Source organism: Centropristis striata, chromosome 15 (assembly GCF_030273125.1).
Source record: "Centropristis striata isolate RG_2023a ecotype Rhode Island chromosome 15, C.striata_1.0, whole genome shotgun sequence".
In the NCBI taxonomy this organism is placed as follows: Eukaryota; Metazoa; Chordata; class Actinopteri; order Perciformes; family Serranidae; genus Centropristis; species Centropristis striata.
Window position 1 is genome coordinate 36,091,559 of NC_081531.1, and position 24,200 is coordinate 36,115,758.

At 39.0% G+C, this 24,200-nt stretch overlaps 1 protein-coding gene across 1 annotated transcript in view; it reads right to left on the reverse strand.

The window, feature by feature from the left end:
* The window catches only part of LOC131986474 (FRAS1-related extracellular matrix protein 2-like), a 125,471-nt gene extending 102,458 nt beyond the window's left edge, over nucleotides 1-23,013 (reverse strand). Inside the window, exons 1-2 of the mRNA XM_059351450.1 lie at nucleotides 18,009-23,013; nucleotides 13,578-13,667 (exon numbers count right to left, since the gene is read on the reverse strand). Of these exons, the coding sequence (XP_059207433.1) occupies nucleotides 13,578-13,667; nucleotides 18,009-22,983 (5,065 nt within the window). The 5' untranslated portion in view covers nucleotides 22,984-23,013. The remainder of the gene's footprint in view (nucleotides 1-13,577; nucleotides 13,668-18,008) is intronic.
* Between the last annotated feature and the right edge of the window lie 1,187 nt (nucleotides 23,014-24,200).

Below are 24,200 nucleotides of genomic sequence, written 5' to 3' on the forward strand. Positions count from 1 at the left end.
TATTCCAACATACAAAGTGATTATGTACATTCACTGAGTGAAGATTTAGAAATTAAAACATATATTTCTCGCTAGAAATGTGATCAAAATCCATTTTTATGCAGAAACTAAGTCAAAATATTGATTTTTCACTAAAAATGAGAGAACTGTCCGCCATGTTTTTTGTTCTGACCGCCGGGACCTTGAAAGTCACGTGACTTGGAACAAACCAATAGGAACAAATATCCATGGAATAGCCACGGGATATGACTGTCATTAACTTGCATTTCAGCGAAATCCGTGTCAGTTTCACGGAAATTTGAGCGATTCCGTGGCTATTCCACGGATTTTGAGTTAAGCGAATCCGTGGCTATTTCACAGATTCCTGTGAGACCAGGTTCCAGAAACATATTTACAAATTAGACATAATGTAAACACAAATAACATACAAAGAATAATATAAAGGACAACCACAACAACAAAAATGAAAACAACAATATCAACGACATCAAAAAACAATAAAAGCCAGGTTCTCTTGAAATTCCTGACAGGTTCAAACCAGTTCTTTATAATGTATTTTTGGTAGCCATAGAAGCTGCTAGTATTATTCTTTTCTGCTGAAATGAAACTAAAATGTTGGGATTAGATCCAATAAGATATAGTATAAGACATAAGGGAAAAACTTTATCTATAATAGTGTTAGTAATATCATTTATATATTTCCAACTAAGTTGATATATTTCAACTAAGTTTTTATATATATTTTATACGGTCTATGGTGGAGACATATCCATGGAATAGCCACGGGATATGACTGTCATTAACTTGCATTGTAGCGAAATCCGTGTCAGTTTCACAGAAATTTGAGCGATTCCGTGGCTATTTCACGGATTTTGAGTTAAGCGAAATCCGTGGCTATTCCACGGATTCCTGTGAGACCAGGTTCAGACAGACATGTGATTGTGGCCTTTGGGGCAACACAGGAAGTGAATGGCACATGCATTTCCTCTCATCATCCACTCTAAAGTGCTAAAAAAGTTGCGCGCAGCAGAATAATGCTTCCTCTCGATATTCATTCAATAGCCACGAGGCATGAAAGTGCTGCAGAAGCACCTTAAGCGACCTTGCATATAAAAACCATGAAGAAACTGACATCTGGGGCAAAGAATCCTCCTTTGAAGTTCTTGTGATACTCTTAATAACCATGAGGGTTTTCACTGATGTCTACAAAGACAGCCGTTTACGACCCTGGGCGTAGCTTAAAGGGAGAAGAAGGCTTGGGGACAAAGCAATGGAGGCTTCCTGGAGGTGTGTGTGTGTGTGTGCAGCAGCGATGCCTGTATCAGCGTGTTATGTGTGTGAGTGTGTGTGAGTGTGTGTGAGTGTCAGATGAATGATAACACCTAAAAGCAGCGTTCCTCTGACGGCAGCATTATACTGATTTCAAAATCTGGGAGAAGTGAAGATTGTACATCGCCCCGAAATGCCATTCTTTTGTTTAATATTGTGTAACTTTCTTTTAAAAAAAAATGTTTTAATCTGTTTTTTTACTACTTACTGTAGATCAGGGGTCTCAAACTGGCGGCCCGCGGGCCAATTGCGGCCCTCGTGATGATATTTTGTGGCCCCCACCTTGATATGAAAGTGTAATGTGAGTTTTATATGAATGTCTCTTTACCGTGTTGTGTGTGGAAGGTCCCTTTAATGCGCAAGCTGGAGCTTTGTTTTATTTGTTTCTATGACGACGTTAACAAAAAGAAAGGCAGCTGCTGCCGGACCGTTTATTATCTGCCGTGTTGCTGTTACCGGAAGAAGTTTTTGGTGATTTTGTGTCTTTTTTTGGTAATTTTGTGTCTTTTCTTCGTAATTTTGTGTCTTCTTTCTGTAATTTTGTGTCTTTTCTTGGTAATTTTGTGTCTTCTTTTTGTAATTTTGTGTCTTTTCTTGGTAATTTTGTGTCTTTTTCAGTAATTTTGTGTATTTTTGGGGTATTTTTGTGTCTTTTTTTTGGTCATTTTGTGTCTTTTTCAAGTAATTTAGTGTTTTTTTTAGTCATTTTGTGTCTTTTTTTGGTCATTTTGTGTCTTTTTTAAGTAATTTAGTTTTTTTATCGTAATTTTGTGTCTTTTTTTGGTCATTTTGTGTCTCCTTAAAGTAATTTCGTTCTTTTGGTCATTTTGATACTGCCTCCAGCGGCCCCCAGGTAATTTGAGTTTGAGACCCCTGCTGTAGATGGAAACACCCCCAAGTTCTGTTCGTTCGTTTGTTTATAAAAATCTGAAAATATGGATCACAGTTAGGGGTGTGCCATATCGTATCGTTCACGATAATATCGGTATATTTTTTTTATGGTTAAAAAAAATGCATATCATGATATTGGCAACGTTCACAAAAAGCTACTTACTCCCTGTCGCTAAACACATGCAGCTTTCAAAATAAGAGCGCAGTGTGTTAAGAAAATCCACCACAGAATTTACAAGAAGATTGTCAAAATAAGATGCCTTAAATAAAACATACAAGAACCTTTATTCTCCTTTAGGCTTCCTGGAGGTGTGTGTGTGCAGCAGCTATGCCTGTATCAGCGTGTTATGTGTGTGTGAGTGTCAGATGAATGATAACACCTAAAAGCAATTGTTCTCCTACAAGAGTTTTTCCCAGAGACAGAACTCCAGCAGGCTGATCACTCTCAAGTCTCCCCATGCCGCCAATATAATATTTAACAGAGGGATGAGTTTAATGTATCTCAGGATGGTTACTGGCACTCCGGAGAGCAAACTGTGTCTGAGCACAGACAAGATAAACTAGCTACTAACATTTTCTGGTTTCTCACTTTTTCCCTCCCTGCTCTCATTTCCCTCCGTTATTTCCTCCAACTCCCTGAAAACTAAATGTTATTTTGCCAGAAAATGCTCGTTTTTACTTCAGTGTTTACTTTCAGATACAATATATGTTTTTTATTAGAGGGTTTCAAAGGAGAAATAATAAAGCAGAGCTCACAATTGCTCCCAAGTGCAAGTGGGGATTTTTATGCTGCAATGTTGCCAGGAAAATGCAAATAAAGTTTATATTGTTATGGTTATATGACTTAAATATAAATTAAAGGTCCATGAAGACCAATTAAGAAGACACACTGTAAAAAATGTTTGTAGAAATAACAGTAAAACACTGTCAAATTGCATCAGAAATAGGTCGTAAAATTAAATATTGTACATCACCGTAGCACTTTTAATTACTGTCAATCACAGAATAGTAAAAAACTTTAAATTTTATCGCCATAAACTGTAGAAAACACACAGTTTTGCTGTAAAAATATACATTTTTCATGTAAAGTTAATGGAGAAATACCACGATGACACAATTATCCTAAAAGTAATGGGATTATTCAGTATAAATTACAGTTTTTTTGCTGATATTTACATTTACATACGCTCACTGTATTTTTTACGGTGATGTTCTGGCAACCACAGCTGCCGGTATTTTACCGTGAATTAAACTGATTTTTTTTTTTACAGTGCAGCAGAGAATGACTTACAAGTCGTTAACAGAGACTCAGTTTCATTTTGTATAAGAAAATCATATCGTCATTTTTGTCATTTTGTGTCTTTTTTTAGTCATTTTGTGTCTTTTGGTGTCTTTTTTTGTCATTTTGTGTCTTTTTTTGGTCATTTTGTGTCTTTTTTTAGTCCTTTAGTCCAACATAAAATGTGATTTTGAATCTTTTTTTTTTTACTTTCAAAACACTATCATGCTCAATAAAGAATTTTAAATGTTGCAAATGTGAGAATCAGTTTCATTTTGTATAAGAATATCATATGCCACATAAAGGTGGAAGGACAGGGTGAAAACAAGATGGAAAAAACAGCTGAGATAAAAAATAAAAAAAATTGTGAAAAATGGTAATATAAACTGAAGGTGAGAAATAAGAAAATCCATCAGGAATAATTGGGAGCACTGAACTCCTATAGCCAAAAACAGAACATTTTTGTGTGAAACTAAATGTTGAAAATATAATATAATATAATATATATACACTACCGGTCAAAAGTTTTAGAACACCCCAATTTTTCCAGTTTTTTATTGAAATTCAAGCAGTTCAAGTCAAATGAACAGCTTGAAAGGGTCCAAAGGTAAGTGGTGAACTGCCAGAGGTAAATAAAAAAAGGTAAGCTTAACCAAAACTGAAAAATAATGTACATTTCAGAATTATACAAGTAGGCCTTTTTCAGGGAACAAGAAATGGGTTAACAACTTAACTCTATGGAGTCTTGGGCTATTTTGCCCATTTTTAAAATTATTTTCATGTCTTTGTAAGTCATTTTGTGTCTTTTTTTAGTCATTTTGTGTCTTTTTGTGTCTTTTTTGTCATTTTGTGTGTTTTTTTGTCATTTTGTGTCTTTTTTTAGTCCTTTAGTCCAACATAAAATGTGTCGTTAACAGAGAATCAGTTTCGTTTTGTATAAGAAAATCATATGCCACATAAAGGTGGAAGGACAGGGTGAAAACAAGATAAAAAAACAGCTGAGATAAAAAATAAAAAAAAATTGTGAAAAATGGTAATATAAACTGAAGGTGAGAAATAAGAAAATCCATCAGGAATAATTGGGAGCACTGAACTCCTGTAGCCAAAAACAGAACATTTTTGTGTGAAACTAAATGTTGAAAATCTACACTTTTTGGTTTATTTATAGATTTAGAAGGTGTTTGGTCATGCTTGTGTGTTTACACGTGCAGCGTGGGCTGTCAGGCATAAAGAGATATGGAATCAAAGATGATTAACACGATGAAAACCTTCTCAACAAGTCTCACGCTCGCATCTCGACGCTCTAATGAGATGCAGCTCATCGGGAGCGACATTCACAACTGCAGAATGTGCTGTAATCCTACAACAGAGAGATCCATCAGCACGCCGCTGACAGACAAACACGGCAGGCGGCTGCAGACGGCGCCGGTGTGACAGTTAAACCAAATCCTGATGCCGGAGACGGAGCTGACACTCGGCACAATAAACCGCAGCAGCGCACTTTGAGATTAAACTCGGCGAGACAGTAGGGCAAAATATTAAGACTGTACCTCAAGAGGGAAAAAAGCGGGACGTTGATGGGTGGTGAGACAGACAAAAATAACACTAAAGAATGAAATATATAATGAACACGGGTTCTGAGCGGAGCAGAAGAATGGAAAATGAATAAAACACATCCAGACGAGATCTGAGAGTGACAGTGTGAGCAGGGAGAGATGAAGAGGATAAAGATAGGAGAGTTTGGCCCTCGGAGAAGTGAGTGACAGTAAATTCCTGAATGCAGACAGATAAAGCGAATCCTCTGCTAAAGCCAGGGGACGTGTTAGTGTGTGTGTGTGTGTGTGTGTGTGTGTGTGTCTGAGCTGCATGCTGATGCATTACCTGTCTCGGTTTGTAAACTTTGCAGGACAAGAAAACAAAAAAGGTCACAGGATTAACCTCCATTTGTGTGCATGGTGACAGTCGCTTTAAGTCTGTAATTGTTTGTATTTTTAAGGTTCTTTCACATTAGTTTTCCAAGCAGGTGAGCTGCATTAACCCTATAAAGCCTGAACCATTAAATAATTGCCAAAATTTTTTTTTTTTAAAACTTGAGTGTTTATTGAACCTGCTGACAGATCATTTAAAAAAAAAAATCCAAAAACAATAGGGATATATGATTCTAATTTGTATCATATTTGATACATCAGTTCTTTTTGTGCAGTTTGTTGCTCACAGTTTGTTTTTCTTGAACTAACAAAAACATATAAAACCCAACATTTTTAACCTTTTTAAGGCTTTACTTTCTTTTAACATTTTCCTCAAACATGCAAAATATTTTTTTCCATATAAAACAACATCATACATCTGCTGATATGAAGTTTTCACGCAGCAATGACTGATCCACCAGTGGAACCTGCATATCATTTCTGCTATATCTTGTATTTTTGTGCAATTTGTTGCTCAGTTGTTGTTTTTTTCAACACATGTCAGGTTTTTCAGGAAAAAAATATCGCACTGATGATGTATAGGTCTCAAAAACTTGTGTATCAAATATGATACACTTGGCTTTATAGGATTAAAAGAGGATTGGGGAAAAAGTTAGGTAACACTTTACAATAACCATCATTTATAAATGGTAAACAGATAGTTTATTAATGTTTATTCATCATTTATAAACCGTATATAGGCCATTTAGAATGGTAAATACATATTTTTATGACTGTCTAACTAACTAAATCATTTATAAATTGCTAATAGATGGTATATTAATGTAAGTTTATAGTTACTTTACCATTAACAAACAATTAAATTAAATTTAATAGTTTATTAATAGTTTTAGTTGTAACATTTTTAACACCATATTAAGTATGTTAATGATTTTGAAATGATTCATATACCTTCAAGAAATTGATTGAAAACATTTAAAGATTAAATATGTATAGCACTTTGTAAATTGTTAATAATTGGTCTATAAACCATCTATAAACATCACTTAGTTGGTTATTGTAAAGTGTCACCAAAAGTTATCCCACAATGAGTTTCAACTTTGGAAATTTAAGAAAGCTCTTTCGATTCCAGGAACTCTGAGAAATCCATCAATCTAAAACGGGATTAATCCATTTACATTCAGCGTGTTCATGGATGACTTTAAACTTCTGAGCCAAGACATAATCAGACTCCGTCATTCCCCCACCGAGTTAAAGAGTTTGAAAGTTATTAGAGAAGCAGTTCAAAATTGACTCATTTATTTCCTTTTTCAGCGAGTGATTCCTTTCATCCGTTAGAAAAGGAAGTCTGCATGCTTATAAATAATTTGCTACGCTTATCATTCAGCGGAGAAAAGGGCAACATGAGGAGGTCACTCCATCTAAATTGTTGCCACTGCTTTCATGAAAAAAGGCCTTTTGAAGAGGGGAGAAAAAAGTCACAGACCCACACCCAATCACACATCATGCACAAACAACAGTGATGATAAAGAAGTGGTGCCCTTGCAGTGATAATTAGTCTTTTAACATGAACTGGAGAATGCTCACACATGAAGTATTGTTATATATTTTACAGATATCTGTGTGAGGACTCGTGAAATGTGTGTTTTGTGCAGTGAAACGAGGATAAAGCGGGGATGTGGAAGCTGCAGGGGGTGTTTTAAGGGGATATGTTGTAACTCTAGATAAAGCAGTGGTATGTCGGGGTGAGGACGAAGAGGATGAAAGGCTTCTATTGGAACAATCAATCTCGTTTGCAGTGGGAGGAGAAACATACAGACAGAAAGAAAAAAGAAAGAAACGAGGGGATGAGCAGAGAGGTCAATACGGAGCATGCTGGTGTTATTCAGCAGGTACTGCTTCCTCAGAGAGGATCCTTCTGCATGACAACATGAGAACATATCATATCATATAATATAATATATATATACACTACCGGTCAAAAGTTTTAGAACACCCCAATTTTTTTTTCTTTTGGTGTCTTTTTTTGGTCATTTTGTGTCTTTTGGTGTCTTTTTTTTGTCATTTTGTGTCTTTTTTTGGTCATTTTGTGTCTTTTTTTAGTCATTTTGTGTCTTTTGGTGTCTTTTTTTTGTCATTTTGTGTCTTTTTTTTGTCATTTTGTGTCTTTTGGTGTCTTTTTTTGTCATTTTGTGTCTTTTTTTGGTCATTTAGTGTCTTTTTTTGTCATTTTGTGTCTTTTTTTGGTCATTTTGTGTCTTTTTTTAGTCCTTTAGTCCAACATAAAATGTGATTTTGAATCTTTTTTTTAACTTTCAAAACACTATCATCACAATAAAGAATTTTAAATGTTGCAAATGTGCATTAATTTCAGACATTAAACTGCATCATTTTCAATTAAATTCTGGAAAAGTTGGTGTGTTCTAAAACTTTAGACCAGTAGTGTATATACACACACACATTGTAGCATGCATGCATTGCTTTATATTGAAATGTTAAATAGCAGGGTTATTGCCAGCAGATAAAACCCTTTTTTAATATATCAAAACTTGGACAAATGAAACCAAAACTACCTGCACAACTAGAGGAAAATGTCCTTTTAAGTAAGACTTAACGAGTAGTTAATAAATTAAAGTCGATTAACTGAAACTTGGTGGAAGACTGTAGCATGGTCCAAAGATAAAACTCAACAACAACAATTCTGAAGCAATTCCAAATCACAGGGTGGATAATAAAATAAATAAATGTTAACATTGTGAGATAGGGCATCTGTGCTGCAATCATGATGTGTCTGAATATTCAGAAAAACAAGTTCCCTACTGGGAAGATTCACTTGAACGCCCCCTCAAGTCAGAACCTTACAGGTGCAATTATTAATAACTGGCCACGAATCTCACCTTGTGCAAATATTGCATGGATTGCTCAAGACTGTGGACAGTTAGACACGCAATAATAATGTAATAGTGAAATTAAAACGTGCAACCAAACTGAGATGCTGCATCTAGAGAGACTTAACCCTTTATAAGGCACTCCTGGAAATTGAAAGTGTCAACCTGAAGTATTATTGTCGGATATTACAAGACTTTTTGCAAAATGTTTCATTTCTATATTGCAAATCGAGGTCAATTGAGTCATTATTATTATATTTATTCTAGTCTCTTTCCCACAGCAACCCCAAATAGACAATAACACATCATTTGCATCCATCACCACTTTATCTTTTACCTTTAAACTATTTATTATCTTTTTAGACTACTTATTGCATATGCATAATGTCTGAATGAAACTTATATATGAGAAGGACACAGACATTTAGTTGTATACTTTTTTAATACAATGACAATAAAGGAAAGCTTGAATCTTGTTGATTTACTGATTGGTCAGATGTCACAGTGTCACTATCTGTGATGGAGAAATCCAGACCTGTTATAGATGTCCGCTCAAGTTACCAAATATGGTTATTTGCCTGATAAAGGGTTAAGAGGTATTACAAGCTAGGTTAGCATGCCAGTTTCAGTAAATACCTCTTAAAGAAGGGCTACGTGGTGGTGCAGTTGAGTTTGCGTTCTCTTTCCAAGGTTGAACTGATGACTGCAGATGCCCGAAGGTGTGAATAAGACTGTGAATGTGTCTGTGCTTATAGACTGTCCTGCTTCTCGCTAATGTTAGCTCAGATCAGATAAGCAGTTAAGGATAGTGAATAAATTAATCTCTAAAAGACAATATATAGACATGTTTGACAGGTTCTTCCCATTCTGTTTGTCCGTTTCAAGAATGTTTTAAGGAAAAAATGTTGCATATTACACAATAATAACAATAATATTGTGACAAACAGCATGTCTGCTCTCCCAAAGTGTCTACTACACTGTAAAAAATAATCTGTTAAATTTACGGTAAAATACCGGCAGCTGTGGTTGCCAGAATTTCACCGTAAAAATTACAGTAAGTGGGTTTTCTACTGTAAATTTAAATGTAAATATCAGCAAAAACTGTAATTTAGACTGAGTAGTCCCTTTATTTAAAAGTAATTGTGTAACTGTGTGTTTTTCAAAAGTTTTGTTCTATTCTATGATTTACAGTAATTAAAAGTGTCTATTATGGTGATATGCAATTTTTTATTTTAGGCCGTATTTCTCATGCAATTTGACAGCATTTTACTGTAATTTCTACAAACACTTTTTACAGTGTAGTGTGTGTGTGTTACATTAAACAGAATATATGTTAAATATAAGACAAAATAAGAAGACATCTTAAAGATGTTCATGGCTTCCATAGACAAAATGATTAATCTGTCATTTTGAGACAAATTCATTAATTGCAGACCTTGTTGTGTTTTGTAAAACGGTTTTGTTTCAGTGATTTTCAAATTTGCCCTGTTCTAATTTGTGTTTGTTTTTTCTGCTGCACCATTATAACGGCCATCTAAAGGTCCCACGGCCAGAGAGAAGCCTGGGAAAGCAGCCACGCTGCAGCCCATTACAGTTAACTATAGTGATCCCAGCGGCTCTTAACCTGTGACAGAAGCTGCTCTCTGCCACTCTTCCCTGTATATGAGCCTGTAATAGGGCCACGTAATTACCAGTGGCTGCCTCAGAGCTCAGACGCCCAGGGCTCTCATTACCCACAATGCTGCTTGGGCTCTTAAATATCAAACACCTCTTTGTGCTCGGAGGCCCGCCCGCCCCTTAGCCCACGGCTAGCCCTCTGTGCTCTGCTGTGCATGCATGTGTTGGATTATTAGTGTGAGTTTGTACCAGTGCACATCTGGATCACTGTTTTAACAACATAGTTTTATAATATTAATGTATAGGTGTGCATGCTTACATGGATGCAATGCTGATGCTCACTTCCTGTGTAGTAAAGGCTTGTAGACACAGACAGAGTTGATTTAGGGGATTTTTGTGATGCAACCTGCTGCTATGTCTCACTGTAGTGCTACCTTTTAACTTTAACCCCTTTAAAGCCTGAACCATTAAATAATTGCCAGAATTATTATTTTTTTTAAACTGTGTGTTTATTGAACCTGTTGACAGATAATTTTAAAAAAAATCCCAAAACAATAGGGATATATGATTCTCATTTGTATCATATTTGATACATCAGTTCTTTTTGTGCAATTTGTTGCTCACAGTTTGTTTTTCTTGAACTAACAAAAACTTATAAAACCCAACATTTTTAACCTTTTAAGGCTTTACTTTCTTTTAACATTTTCCTCAAACATGCAAAATATTTTTTTCCATATAACACAACATCATACATCTGCTTATATGAAGTTTTCACGCAGCAATGACTGATCCACCAGTGGAACCTGCATATCATTTTTGCTATATCTTGTATTTTTGTGCAATTTGTTGCTCAGTTGTTGTTTTTTTCAACACATGTCAGGTTTTTCAGGAAAAAAATATCACACTGATGATGTATAGGTCTCAAAAACTTGTGTATCAAATATGATCCACTTGGCTTTATAGGGATAAGTTAACATTTTTTATTTTTTTTAAATCTTCCCATTGCAAATTCTACATCCGGAATCAGTTTGCAGTAACTCTCCTGGGGAGTGGACTGATAATATAAACTCATGTACTTGTACTTGTAATTACTGAGTTCCTGTTAAAAGCTGCGGGGCTTTTTAGTGAAGCCAGACTTTTGCCAAGAGCAGAGACAAAAAAATAAGAAACTGTACAAGAGCATGGACAATCAATTAGTCAATGTTTCTTCTTTCATGTGCATAAAGGAAGTGTTAGTCTTCGACACATTAGCACTTTCCTCTAAGTGCATAAGCACTGCAGTGTGAAAAAAAAAAGAGTCCAGGGCTAATTCACAAAACCATTAGTTCATGTTTTTAGACAAAAGGGTGCAATATGTGGTTTTCTTCTTGTGTTATGTGAAGAAAACTTCCTATTTTTCCCATCATCAAACAGGACAGTTATATGCCGTTTAAACGGGAGAATACACCAAGGCTGGTGATGTAGAAAAAACAAAAAAAACCTTGAAAAGTTATTCATAATCTGGACGTTGCATTTTAAATCAACTCTTTATAATACATACTGTATAATACCTACCCAATCATGATTCACTGAGAATAATTGTTATTGAGCCGAGTTTCTTAATGTGAATCTGAGAATTTCTCTACAAAATCCATTCAGTTCCAGTACTGCAGTGGAAAGAAGCGTACAGGCTCTACAACAGCTGTTTTATTTAGTGCTTAGTCTTTAATAATATCACCAAATCTGCTAATACAAAAAAAACAAAAAAACACTGAGCATTGTGTACCTACACACAGGCTTGGTATATAAAAAGAGGTGCACCTTTTTCTTTTCACTGCACTTTTAAGGGAGGATTGTTCAAAAAAAGTGGCAGTTCTATGTGCAAATTAGACATTTTCACACATAAAAGTAGGCACACATTTGCATACGTGCAGCACAGTTTTGGTGGAGCTGGGAAAAATTTAATTAACCACTCAGTTTGTTCATGAATAAGAAAGGAAAAGAGAGCAGAAGCCAGTAAACCTGCAAACCCTTATGACCTGATGCTTTAAAACATAAGTGTGAGCTGGTCATGAGCACAGTGTGAAGCTTTTATGAAGACATTTATTATGGCTGTTTAATGTCTTTAATATGAAATCTAGACATTTTATGTAATCCAATGTACTTGTTGTTTAATAGGTTATACAGTAAGCATTTATATAAATGCATTATCATTATTTCTATTGGTTATGCCCCCCATGACATAACACATAAAAAAACAATAGGAAATGCTTCTAACAAGACAAAGACAACCAGCATTCAAAATGTACAGAAATGTGCATAAATCAGGAAGTGAATGGCAGTCGTAATGAATCTTAAATTAAACAGAGGAGTGTTGTTATTTTCTTTAAAGTGCTCATCAGAGTTCTCCATCTGGGCCAACTAGTTACTAGATACTGACATAAGGACGGTTCAGCCTGAACTGCTCTCTTTATTTTGATATACAATATGTTTCATGTAGCTTACTGTTCCAATTTTCCCTTTGCTGACAAAAAAAGCACTAAGAAATCAGCCGTGCATCAAGGCAGAATACACAGTAATAGTACTTGACACATCCTGCAGTCATATTCACAAATCACACAGTCAGTCGCATTAAATCATGAGAGTGTGAAAGTGATGCGCCTTAATTTCGGCACCTCAAAAATTACTTTCCTGTCTTTGATGAACCTGTGAGCCTCATCAGTTCACCAGTCAGTTAATAGGATGCAGCATGGTTTGTGGTGTACAGTAACAAAGAGCCTCGTGGTGATTTGTCACAGATTGATATTCTGACCCACGACTCTCTGAGCTCTGAGTGGCAGATCACTTTATAGGCAAATCCTCCATCAAATACCCATCACCCCATGCATCTTAAGCTGACAGAGAAAAGGCTGCCGTTTAGCACGCTGATTATGTATGAAAACAGAAATATGAATAATACTCTTTGCTGATCGGTTTGTAAAATCTGCCAGGAATAATTCACGATATTAAACTTAATAGTACGAGCTGGAATCTCCTACTGCAGAAACTCTGACCTTCTGTTCTCACCTGAACTGATGAATTTAAAGGTTAGAGATACACTGTAAAAAAAATACTGTTTAATTTACGGAAAAATACCGGCAGCTCTGGTTGCCAGAACTTCAGAGTGGATTTTCTATTCTAAATTTAAATGTAAATATCAGCAAAAACTGTAATTTAGACTGAATATTCCCGTTATTTTTAGGGTAATTGTGTCATTTATTCACACATCATGGTATTTCTCCATACATTTTGCATGAAAATGTTATATTTTTACAGCAAAACTGCATGTTTCTTCCAGTTTATGACAGAAAAAAGTAAAAGTTTTGTGCTATTCTTTGATTTACGGTAATTAAAAGTGTCTAATATGGTGATGTACAATTTTTTATTTTACGCCCTATTTCTGATGTATTTGACAGAGTTTTACTGTTATTTCTACAAACATTTTTTACAGTGTACTATTCCCAAAGCATGGCTGGTTGGATCTTCACCAGGACCAATTTATATCTATCAAAATTTAGCTTGAATGTCATTTGGCAAAACATTCGAGCCCTTTCTCAACAGTCTGTGCAGAAAAAATCACACACAAGTGGTTGAAATTAAAATGCAAATATGGAGATAAAATCTTACCGTTATCTTCGACTGAGAAGTGGAAGAGATCGGATGTTGCATTTTCTTCATTCCGTAACACGTAGCAGATGTTCAGGTCATCGATATCAGCTGCAACAGGAAAGTAACTTTAGTTTTTTTGGAGTGTCAGGAAAGCAAACAGGTATAAAAATCGGGGCGGCTAGAGACACGGAAAAAAATAAATAAAACCTTGTCAGCAGCAAAACCAACAAAGGAAAACAAACATACAATCCAAATGACAAGCAAACAAAAACAACTGTTTTGATGTAATTAATGACATGTAAATGAAGGCCAGTCATTTAAAACTCAAGGGCTTCACTGAAAAGTTTAACCTTGGCCAAACTAAAAGCAAGGTGATGCCAATGCAGATTTGCCCTTGTCAAGTTCAAAATATATATTTAAGAAACAATTTGCATTTCAGCATTAAAAAAAATAAAAACCTTCATGTGAAGCTTCATGCTGGCTACACAGAAATAGCCTCAAACACACTTTGAAGTTGTATTACAGCTTTATGGCTCGTTCAAACACTCTCTCTGTCGAATAATTGTTCAAAGATGGAAGCTGTCCTGCTCCAGCACCGTATCAGCTACAGTAACAGCAGGTCTCTAGTATCACACTGATTCTGCTGCTTATCAGCACTCAGCATGAACAATTTTCTACCAGAGAAAGCATTCTGAAAGTCATGCATCTGTAATCCCGGACGATAAGGCCGCAACCTCAAATCCGAGACAGCTCGAGCTAAACCAACAGAAAACGCTTAAATCCTGAACCTGCCAGCTTTCTGTGTCAACAGCCCCGAAAAAACCAGGTGACAGTGGATCTTTTAATGACAGACGAGGGTAAGAATGTTAAAAGCAGGATTGCGGCGGGCACCTACACTGAAACACAGCTGTTTTCCTGTACCTTCCTCTGAATTACAGGGTGTCTGTCTGTCTTCTTGTTTTCACCACCATTCTACAAAAACATCTATTACAGCACCGAAAAATCATCAAGACTGTGAAAGGGCTTGGCCTCTGAGAACCACCTTCTTCAATAATAGATTCCTGAGGAAGGAGCTTCATAAAAGTATAAACCCCTGACTCCTGGCCGGGCCGCGTCTCAAACCTCTTAGGTGGCTTCCTGTCGTCGCTGCCTCTCCTTCTTCCCTTCTAACAAGGCACACAAACCACCAGAAATCTGTACGTTACACAATGATTTCTGTGAGAATTCTGCTCTCCTTTCAAAAAATATTTTCACATAACTCATTGGATGAACTCAATTAAATTGTGGGCAGAATTTCCATCCAACAAATATATGTAGCCCAAACTCAAAACAAGGGCATCAATGCAATATAATGTATTTGAGTTAATGTAGCTCACTTTTTTTACATTTGGTCGAACTCAAATTAAAAGCATGTATGTATTGTATTTAAATTGGAGAGCTAAAATAAAGAAATTGTGTTCATTCAACCTAAAAACATAGAATTGGAGAACTGAAAGTCATTCTTTTTGTGTTGAAGGGAAGGACAGGGGAGTCAATTAATACATTTTAGGTTACACGTCTTAAACTACTTTTGATTTGATTTTAATTGATATATTTTCATTAGACAAACAATACATTAATGTGTCACATCTAAGAAGGGCTTGAATCATTTTTTTGAGTGTAGCGAGGATGAATCTGAATCTCTCTCTCTCTCTCTCTCTCTCTCGGTCCTTGCAAATCTGCTCTACTTTCAAAAAATATTTTTCGAGGATGATATATGATTAATATTAGCGAGGATGAATTTGATCGTTCAGTAAAAGCTTTTAGTAAAGAACATAAATATTTATATGTCATATTATCAGCAAGTATGAAAATAAAAAGAGCAGGATCTACGTTAAAGTTGATCCCCAACACCTAAAAGTATTTAATTTTAATCAAGAAACCTGTCCTCTCTCTCTCTCTCCTCTCTCTCTCTCTCCCTCTTCTCTCTCTCTCTCTCTCCTCTCTCTCTCTCTCTCTCTCTCTCTCTCTCTCTCTCTCTCTCTCTCTCTCGCGTCTCCTTGAACTTGAGGACCTTGCAAATGTAAAATCAACACTGTGAACCGGGGGCACATTGTTCATCAAATATTTAAGACAAAGCCTCGTGGGATGTGCCCTGGAAATAGGAAGAGTAAATAAAGAGCGAGGGATTGTCTCTTTCACCTGACTGATTCCTCTGACGAGCCTGTTTGCTCTCCCTCTCTCACTCTCTCACGCCCCTTGCCTCATTCTTTATTTCTCTCATGCCATCTACACCTCCCCTTCCCCCCTTTTCCTCCTGCCTCCTTTGCACTCTCTTCCACTTTACTTGCTCTCCCTGCCCCTCTTCTGCCCCTTTGCCTCTTTTCTCGCCGCACTCTTGTCTCATCTGTGCCCCCTTTTTTTTTTTTTTTTCAAAGCCTGCAGCCGACTGTTCTTGTCATAAGGGTCCGTCTCCTGCAGGCTGAAGAGCTTTTCTCTTTCTCACCCTGTTTTTATCTGCTTGTGCCAAGCTGTAGCATAAGCAGGTGAATTTTCTTACTTGTTCGTTTAATTGCCACAGCTTGATATCAAATACTGTATGATTGCATCACTTTAAAGCTCAATCAGCCGCATTGTTCTCTTGATTCTGTCTGCATTATCAATAAAGTGACGCTCACACATGCAGAAATGTTTACAAATTCATAGTTCAGGTGGAATATATATATGGCTCTGCTGCTGGTGTATAGAAATGTGTGGTAACACTTTACAATAACCATCATTTATAGATGGTAAACAGATTTAATCATCATTTATAAACCGTGTATAGGCAATTTATAATGGTAAATAAAAAATGTATTAATGTTGAACTATAATTTATAAATGCAAAATAAATAGTATATTAATGTCAGTTGATAGTTACTTTGCCAAACAATGACATTATAATTATTAGTTTATTAATAGTTTTAGTTGCACTCATAACATTTTGAGCACCAATTTTAAGTATGTTAATGATTTTGAAATGATTCATATACCTTGAAGAGATTGGTTTAAAACATTTAACGATTAAATATGTGCAGCACTGTAAATGGTTAATAATTGGTTCATAAACCATCTATAAACTTTACTTAGATGGTTATTGTAAAGTGTTACCAAATGTGTTATGCTGAGAGGTTTCTATGGGGGTTTTTAAGATGCACAAATTGATAAATTAGAGCGGACCAGCTCCAAGCAACTCAAATGCCATCCTGTCACTAAAAGATCTGCTCTGACCTTTTCACATGATCCTCTGCTCCTGTCCTGCTTCATTTAACAAACCACTGTAGAGAACATCCAAGTTGAACATTTCCCCGGAGATGCAGAAATAATAAATTATTCATCTCTAACCGTCGACAAGACATTTGCACGAAACATCAGCCTCTAACTTTGGTCTGCTAATTATGATTTGATGAGGAAGGCACATCTAAATCAGGCCCACAAATTAACTATTGAAATTCCCAAGCCTGCACTTGTCACACATATGAATAATTATTACTCCATAAATTAAAATCTTTGGTAGGCAGTGTGAAACATTAATCAAAACTTACCGATTTGCAGGCATTTTTAACTTTATATTTTTTTCCTCTAAAGTTAAGTATCACATGAATATAACACCACATTAGGGGATATGATTATTTGATTACAGAAAATGATGATTAAAACCGCCCCCATTCGCTGAATAAGCACAGTAATGACACTGTTTCAATATCATAAAGATGTTTGAGTGGGGAAAGGCATTTTTTAATTGTAATATTTCTTACTAATTTGTAATATTTCTTGTTATATTAGAGATTGGAATAACCGTTAAGTTGACATTAATATTTTAAAATGTGTTTTTTTGTTGTACTTCACAAATTCATTGTCATTTGATTATGTCAGGGGTGTCAAACTCTGGCCCGTGGGCCAAATTTGGCCCCCAGTGTAATTTTATTTGGCCTGCGAGCCAATATCAAAGTATTATATTATTATTGTACTATAAAAGCTGACCTGCCGGTATTATACGGCGCATTTACCGCTAATACTAGATTTATTATTGTTATTTTATTTTTAAATGTATTAACCTGTTGAAAAACTTTATTTTGATATTTAAATCAGAAGGATGCAAATAGAAAAGAGGCATACGAATTTTATTTAATTTTTATTTAATAAATGAATGACATTGATGTGTTTTTTATAGGAAATTTGATTTTGCATGTCTGCACTATTTAGTTATATATTGTATGTTTATAAGCGTTGCTGGTTCCATATTTAATGTTAAAGCAAAACATGTTTGGTATATATTAAAAGGTTTATTTGTTCAATGTTGGCCCGCGATTTTATTCAAGTTTTAAATTTTGGCCCATTGTGTATTTGAGTTTGACACCCCTGGATGATGTGATCCACATGCAAAGTGCATGCAAAGGTGATAGAGAATATGAGTTGGTGTTTGTTTACCTTGGCTAAAGGAGCTGATGGAGTTGTTTCCCTGTCCGAGGTTAACGATGTAGCCATGTTTGGGCTCGGCGGTGACGTGGAACACCAGGGAGGCGGGGCTGCTGTCTCGGTCCTCCGCTCTCAGCACTTTAGGGCCGATGGGGAACCCCAGGTGACCCGTGGTCATGATCTTCAAAGTGGGGGCGCCCTTATTCACCACCATCTGGGGGACGCCGTTGTCGATGGACACGATGGTGATCTTCATGGCTTGAGGGCGGCGAGTCTCGAACACGGTGTCGGGGAACACGTAGAAGTCTGAGTGTGTGCCGTCGGTGAGAGTGAAGGAGAAGGAGTCCTCCGAGGATTCGGTGCCGTCGTGTTTATAGCTGATGAGGTTTTCGTTGAGGTCTTGTTTGGTGAAGCTGGTGACAGGCGTGGACTGGTTGTAGAGCAGTTTACCGTGAACCGGCAGCTGGGTGACGGTGAACTTCAGCTGCTTCTCGGGCGTGTCCTGGTCCTCAGCGGTCAGCTCGAATGGTGTAATGAGCTTAATCTGACCTTCTATGACGATTAAACTATTGACAGTCAGGACAGGTTTCTTATTATCAACATCCACGATGGAGACTCTGAACGTTCTGAAGATAGGATTGTAGCCGTCAGTGACTTCAAACTCAAAACTGTCCATCTTCACCTCGTCGTCTGACGTGTGGATGTAGTAAATCTTGCTGCCGGCCAGCTGGAGCTGAGTAAAAGACACGATGGGCATCCCGGGAGTGTCCGTACACTCCAGGTGGCCTCTGACAGGGGCCCTGGTGATGGTGAAGACTAGATTCTCATCAGGGCTGTTAAGATCAGTGGTGCTGAGAAGATCTGTGGTCAGAGTGACTCTGCCGCCTTCCCTCAGAGACACGCCTTTACTAACCACATCAGGGAACACCATGTCGATGCTGCCCACCGTGATGTAGAAGTAACGATCAATTAGTGGGTTGGTGCCATCTGTTACATCAAATTTAACCAAATCTCTGAGGCCCTCTTGACCGCTGTGTGTGTAAAGTATCAACCCTGCATCGATTTCAGCCTGTGTGAAATTCATGCCCAGCGTGATGTTCTCCAGAGAGCCGGATGGGGTTTTCCTCTGCAGCAGACCCTGACCAGGCCCGAACTGGATGATAAATGTGAGCGTGCTGTCATCTGAATCTAAATCTGTCGCTTTGAGCACTTTGTTGTTGATTTCTTTGGTCTCCCCGATCTCCACCTCCAGCCCGTCGTTGATCAGCATTCTGGGGGTCTCGTCATCGACAGGAATGATCATCACCATGGCTGTTTTCTGCACCGAGTACTTCCCATCAGTCAGAGTGACATCAAAGCTGTCCTCTGTTGTCTCTGAGTCATCGTGCTCATAAATAATACTTGATGCCTCTCTAATCTGTTCCAAAGTGAAATTAGTCACCAGGACTGAGCCTGTTGAAAGCTGGTTTAAAATGGCTCCATGTTTGGGAGGTTTGGAGATGAAGAACATCAGCTCCTCAGCAGGAATATCGACATCGGCTCCGTTCAGGAGCGGCGTGTCGATGACAATGTTCATGCCCTCCATCACCACTATCTCCCTCAGATATATCTCCGGCTTCTCATCATTTGCTGGGATGATGACAATTGGGAAGAAATGGTTTTCTGAGAAATTGATCCCATCAGAGCACCTGAATGTGAACCTGTCTTCCACTGGCTCGACCCCTTTGTGAATGCTCTGCACATAGTAGATATTCCCCTGCCTGATGTCTCTGATGGTGAAAGCAGTGATAGCTGTTCCTGACCGGGACTTTTCTGAGCCTGGGGCGGGTGATATATTCTCCACATAGCCGGCAGTGGGCTGGACAATGATGGTGCAAAGGATATCATCCGTCGGAGTGTCATTATCATCAGCGTTCAAGTGCTGAGGGCCGATGGCGTATTTCTCCCCTTCAATGACACTGTATTGAATCCCAACCCCGACCTCAGGGGCCTGGCTGTCAACAGGAAGGATGGTGACTCGAACGTGGACTCCGTTGACCTTATTTCCACCCACTGTCCAATCATCCGACAAGTCTGTGAGAGTCAGATTGAAGCCGTCCTGCAGAGAGGAGAGGCCTATCTCACCGCCGGTGTGGGCATACACCACCACACCATTAATAATATCAGCCTGTGTAAACCTAGAGGCAGGCAAGCCTTTGACTAATATTTCACCCATAACTGGAGGATCCTCCACGATAAAGGTCAGCTGGAGGTCATCTGTGTCATCATCGTGGCCTTGAATTACATTAGTTGTGATTTCTGTGGCTCCGTTTTCCAGCACGTCCATATGGGAGCCAATTTTTCCCGGAGGCAAGCTGACGGTTGGCGTTTCATCATCCACGGGCTTTACATTAACTCTGACTGTCACAGTTACAACATGAATCCCATCACTGACATCTAGCTGAAACTCATCGCTCACCGTCTCCTCCCCATCATGGACGTATGATATCTTCCCCTCTGAGACATCCTCCAGTCTGAAAGCCCCTTTTTTCTCTAGATCAGTGAACACAAGCTGAACCTGGCCGTGTTTAGGGAGCAGGCTCAGAGTGAAGGTAATCTGTTTGCTCTCCGTGTCGAGGTCTGCGGCGTCTAGCTCCGCAATACTGATGATGTGCATGCCCCGTTCAAACACAGTGAAGCCTGTGTTTGTAATCTGAGGGGGTTTGTTGTTGACAGGCTGCAGGTAGACAGTGAAAGCTCCATCAACGCTGTTCCCAGCTGTGTCTTCAACAGTGTAGCGAAACTGCACGACGTGGGCCGTGATACCCAGCTCCACGTCCGGGGGGCCGTAGGAGATCTTGTGATGGTTAATTTGGGCTTGTGTGAACTCTGTGACTTCAGTGTCGGGGCTGTCTGTCAGGACCAGAGACCCAAACACAACTGGGTTGTTTTCATCAGTGTCAGTCGGGGGCTGGGTTACTGTGTATTTGAGGTCACGGTCCTCAGAGTCCAAATCAGTGTAGCGCAGGACTTCTTTGCTGAAGTGAGTGAGCTTGTACTCCTGAACCGTCATCTGCAGGGTGGTGCCGGGGAAGAGCTCGGGGGGCACGTCGTCTATGGGGAGAACACGGATCATAAACACACTCTCCCCTGACTCGTTAGGGGGGTCGTTGTCATCCTGAACTTTGAACACGAACTGATCCATGATGGTTTCAGTGTTGTGAGGACCTGTGTGTTTGTAGAACAGCTTCCCCTCTGTGATGTCTTTCTGCAGCCACTCTGTCACCTCTTTCTCATACACTTCATCCTCAGCATTAAATTTCCAAGAGGAGGGGTCCTCTGGGGCGTCTGACTGCCTCAAGAGCACTGTGCCAATAGTAGAAACAGGAGGGACGATGGTGAATTTAATAGTTGAGTCCTCAGAGTCAATATCTGCAGCGCTGAGCATGAGGGGGGATATCGGCATCATCTGGTTTTTGAACAGCACCAGGCCGGTGTTTGCGTTTATAATCGGGGGCTCGTCGTCGGTGGGAACGATTGTGATGGGAAAAAGGAATTCTACTTCGTTTTTTCCATCCGACATCTTAAAAACAATGTTGTCGCTGTACGTGTCGCTGCCATCGTGCTGGTACACAACGACCCCTGTGGTCAGGTCAGCAGGTGTGAAGAGTTTCCTCTGGGAGCCGAGCACCACCAGGTCCCCGTGGCGCAGCCCGTCCACCACCGTGATGCTGACGGCGTACAGGTTGTCCTCGTCGCTGATCTCCAGGTTGTGGCCGCTGAAGAGAGGCCGAGACTGGCCTTCATACAGCAGCTGACCTGTGTTACGTGTCACCACGGGGGCCAGAGAGTTCATGGGCTTCACTACGATCATGAAAGCAAAAGGATCGGACACAGCCCCGTCTGTGTCTACCACCTCAAACTCAAGCTGGAAAATCCTCTCAGTGTCTGAGTCCAGGGAGGGGGGCTTGTAAGCTATTTTCAGATCACGCAGGTCTCTCTGGTAGAAAGAGGTGATGGGGAGGTTTCTGTCATCAGTGCTGACTATGTAGCCCTCCTCATATGATAAGGGAGAGGTGATGTTGAAAATCAGCTCATCTGGGTCTGACTCTGCGTCCTCAGCAGCCAGCATGTCCGGGGTGAGGGCGGTCATGACAAACTGGCTGATCTCCATCATCATCATGGAGACAAAGCTGGGTTTAGGAGGAGTGTTCTCCTCTCCCTCTCTGATACGGATCATCAGATGGAAATACTCCTGTTTCACCAGGTTCCCCTCCTTATCATGCAGCTCCACCACCATGGGGACATAGTCCCTGTTGGGAGACTTGCGGTCAAACGTGTGCTCGTAGCGGATGTCAGCTTGTGTGAATTCATCACAGTCCATCATTTTGGAAAGTTTCCCCCCGTCAATGAGCCTTCCGTATCTGGGCAGCGTGCTGCCGCTGGACAGGGCTGTCACCTCACATTTATGAGAGTCTCTGTCATAAGTAAACTCTAAAATCTTCTTATCTATCGGGGTGCTGGTCGCTTTCAGATTATCAACAGTGAGAGGCATGTTTTTGGTGAGTAACTCCAGCTGCGTAAAAACTACTTCAACCTCCATCATAAAGGGGATAATAACGGTTTCGGTTTGCGCATCATACCTGAGCTGCAGCTTCACTCGGTCTTTAGCCGGACTCCTGGACCCGTAGTGGGAGTATGTGACATCATTGGGACCGAAATCACACGGAAACTTTTTGGGAGAAAGGTGCCCCGGTCTCTGTGACAGCGGATCATTATCGAGGACCGTGATGCTGCACCGGTCTCCCGGCTGCGTCTGGATCACCAGATCATTGATGGGATCGATGAAGACGGATCTCCCAAAAGGCACACGTATTCCGTTGTTGGCCACCAAGATCGCGTCTTCTGACAGTTCAGATCTCAGCGCGTAAAATAATCCAGAGCTGTCAGGCTGCGCGAACACAAGACCTGTTACTGAGAAACACAGGAGAAGTCTGTGGAGCAGCATCGTGGCGACAGATGTGATCCAAACCAGCTAAAAAACAGCCGCTCTGCCGAGGCGATGATGATGGTGATGATGATGATGATGGTGCTCTTGTCTTTTTTGCTCGAAAAGGGATGAAAAAATCCCCAAAGTGTTGGGAGTCAGCTGCCTACACGGTGACTCCCTTCATCTATCCGTCCGGTGCCTCCACATACTCAGCGAGAATAGCGCGCAGGAGTTTTAACTTCAGACACTTGAGAGGCTGCGTAAAAGCGCTGCCACCCCTCTTTGCGCACATTGGAGGATTTTTGAGGGCTTGTTAGCTCAGCTCTGTCGCCACTGGGCAGCGCAGCTGTCAATCACAGCAGGGGGCGGGGCCTAAAACATGAGCTGAATTACACATTTATTACATTTAGTGAAATTACTGAGTTTCTCCTGTGGGACTATTCTCTGCAACAATGGTGTTAACATTGCAGAGAAGAAAAGAAACTACAGCCCATTTAAGTATTGCTCACAAGTATTATACATAGCACAGATCATATAATCATATAAACAGTGGATATTCAGACACACTGATGAAATTGGGAGAAATTTCAATTGTGTAGCCCAGAGGGCTGCAGATATTGTCAATGTTTTTCGTGCTATGTCAGAAACAGAAAGTTCACTAACTCCTGAGATGTTGCAGCTTTGATGCTGGAGGCAGCTTGAAAAAAAAAAAAAAAAGATAATTTTTAACCAAACAACCAATTTGCTTGATGCGCATTGATTCAGATCATATATGCACTAGTATTGTACTCCGTCCCATTGTGAGAGATGATAATCATGATTAGGATTTATTTATTTTTTACATCTCCAGAGAATAAAACTGTGCTGTATCCTGTTAGACACAAACTGCTTTACTTTCAAAGTTGCACATCATCTTTCAGACTATCTCTCCATCTCTCTCCTTCTCCAAATATTTAATTTATCTACAGTTGGACTCTCCAGTAAACCCCCAAAAGGTGAATTTATCTAAAAACTACATATCCAAGAAGAAGATACAATTTTATTTATCCTGCAGTGGTCTGTCTATCTATCTATCTATCTATCTATCTATCTATCTATCTATCTATCTATCTATCTATCTATCTATCTATCTATCTATCTATCTATCTATCTATCTATCTATCTATCTAATGTTCCTCCTTATTTATTCTAACACAACCTAAGATTAAATTGTGTTTTTAGAAATGAAAGACTGG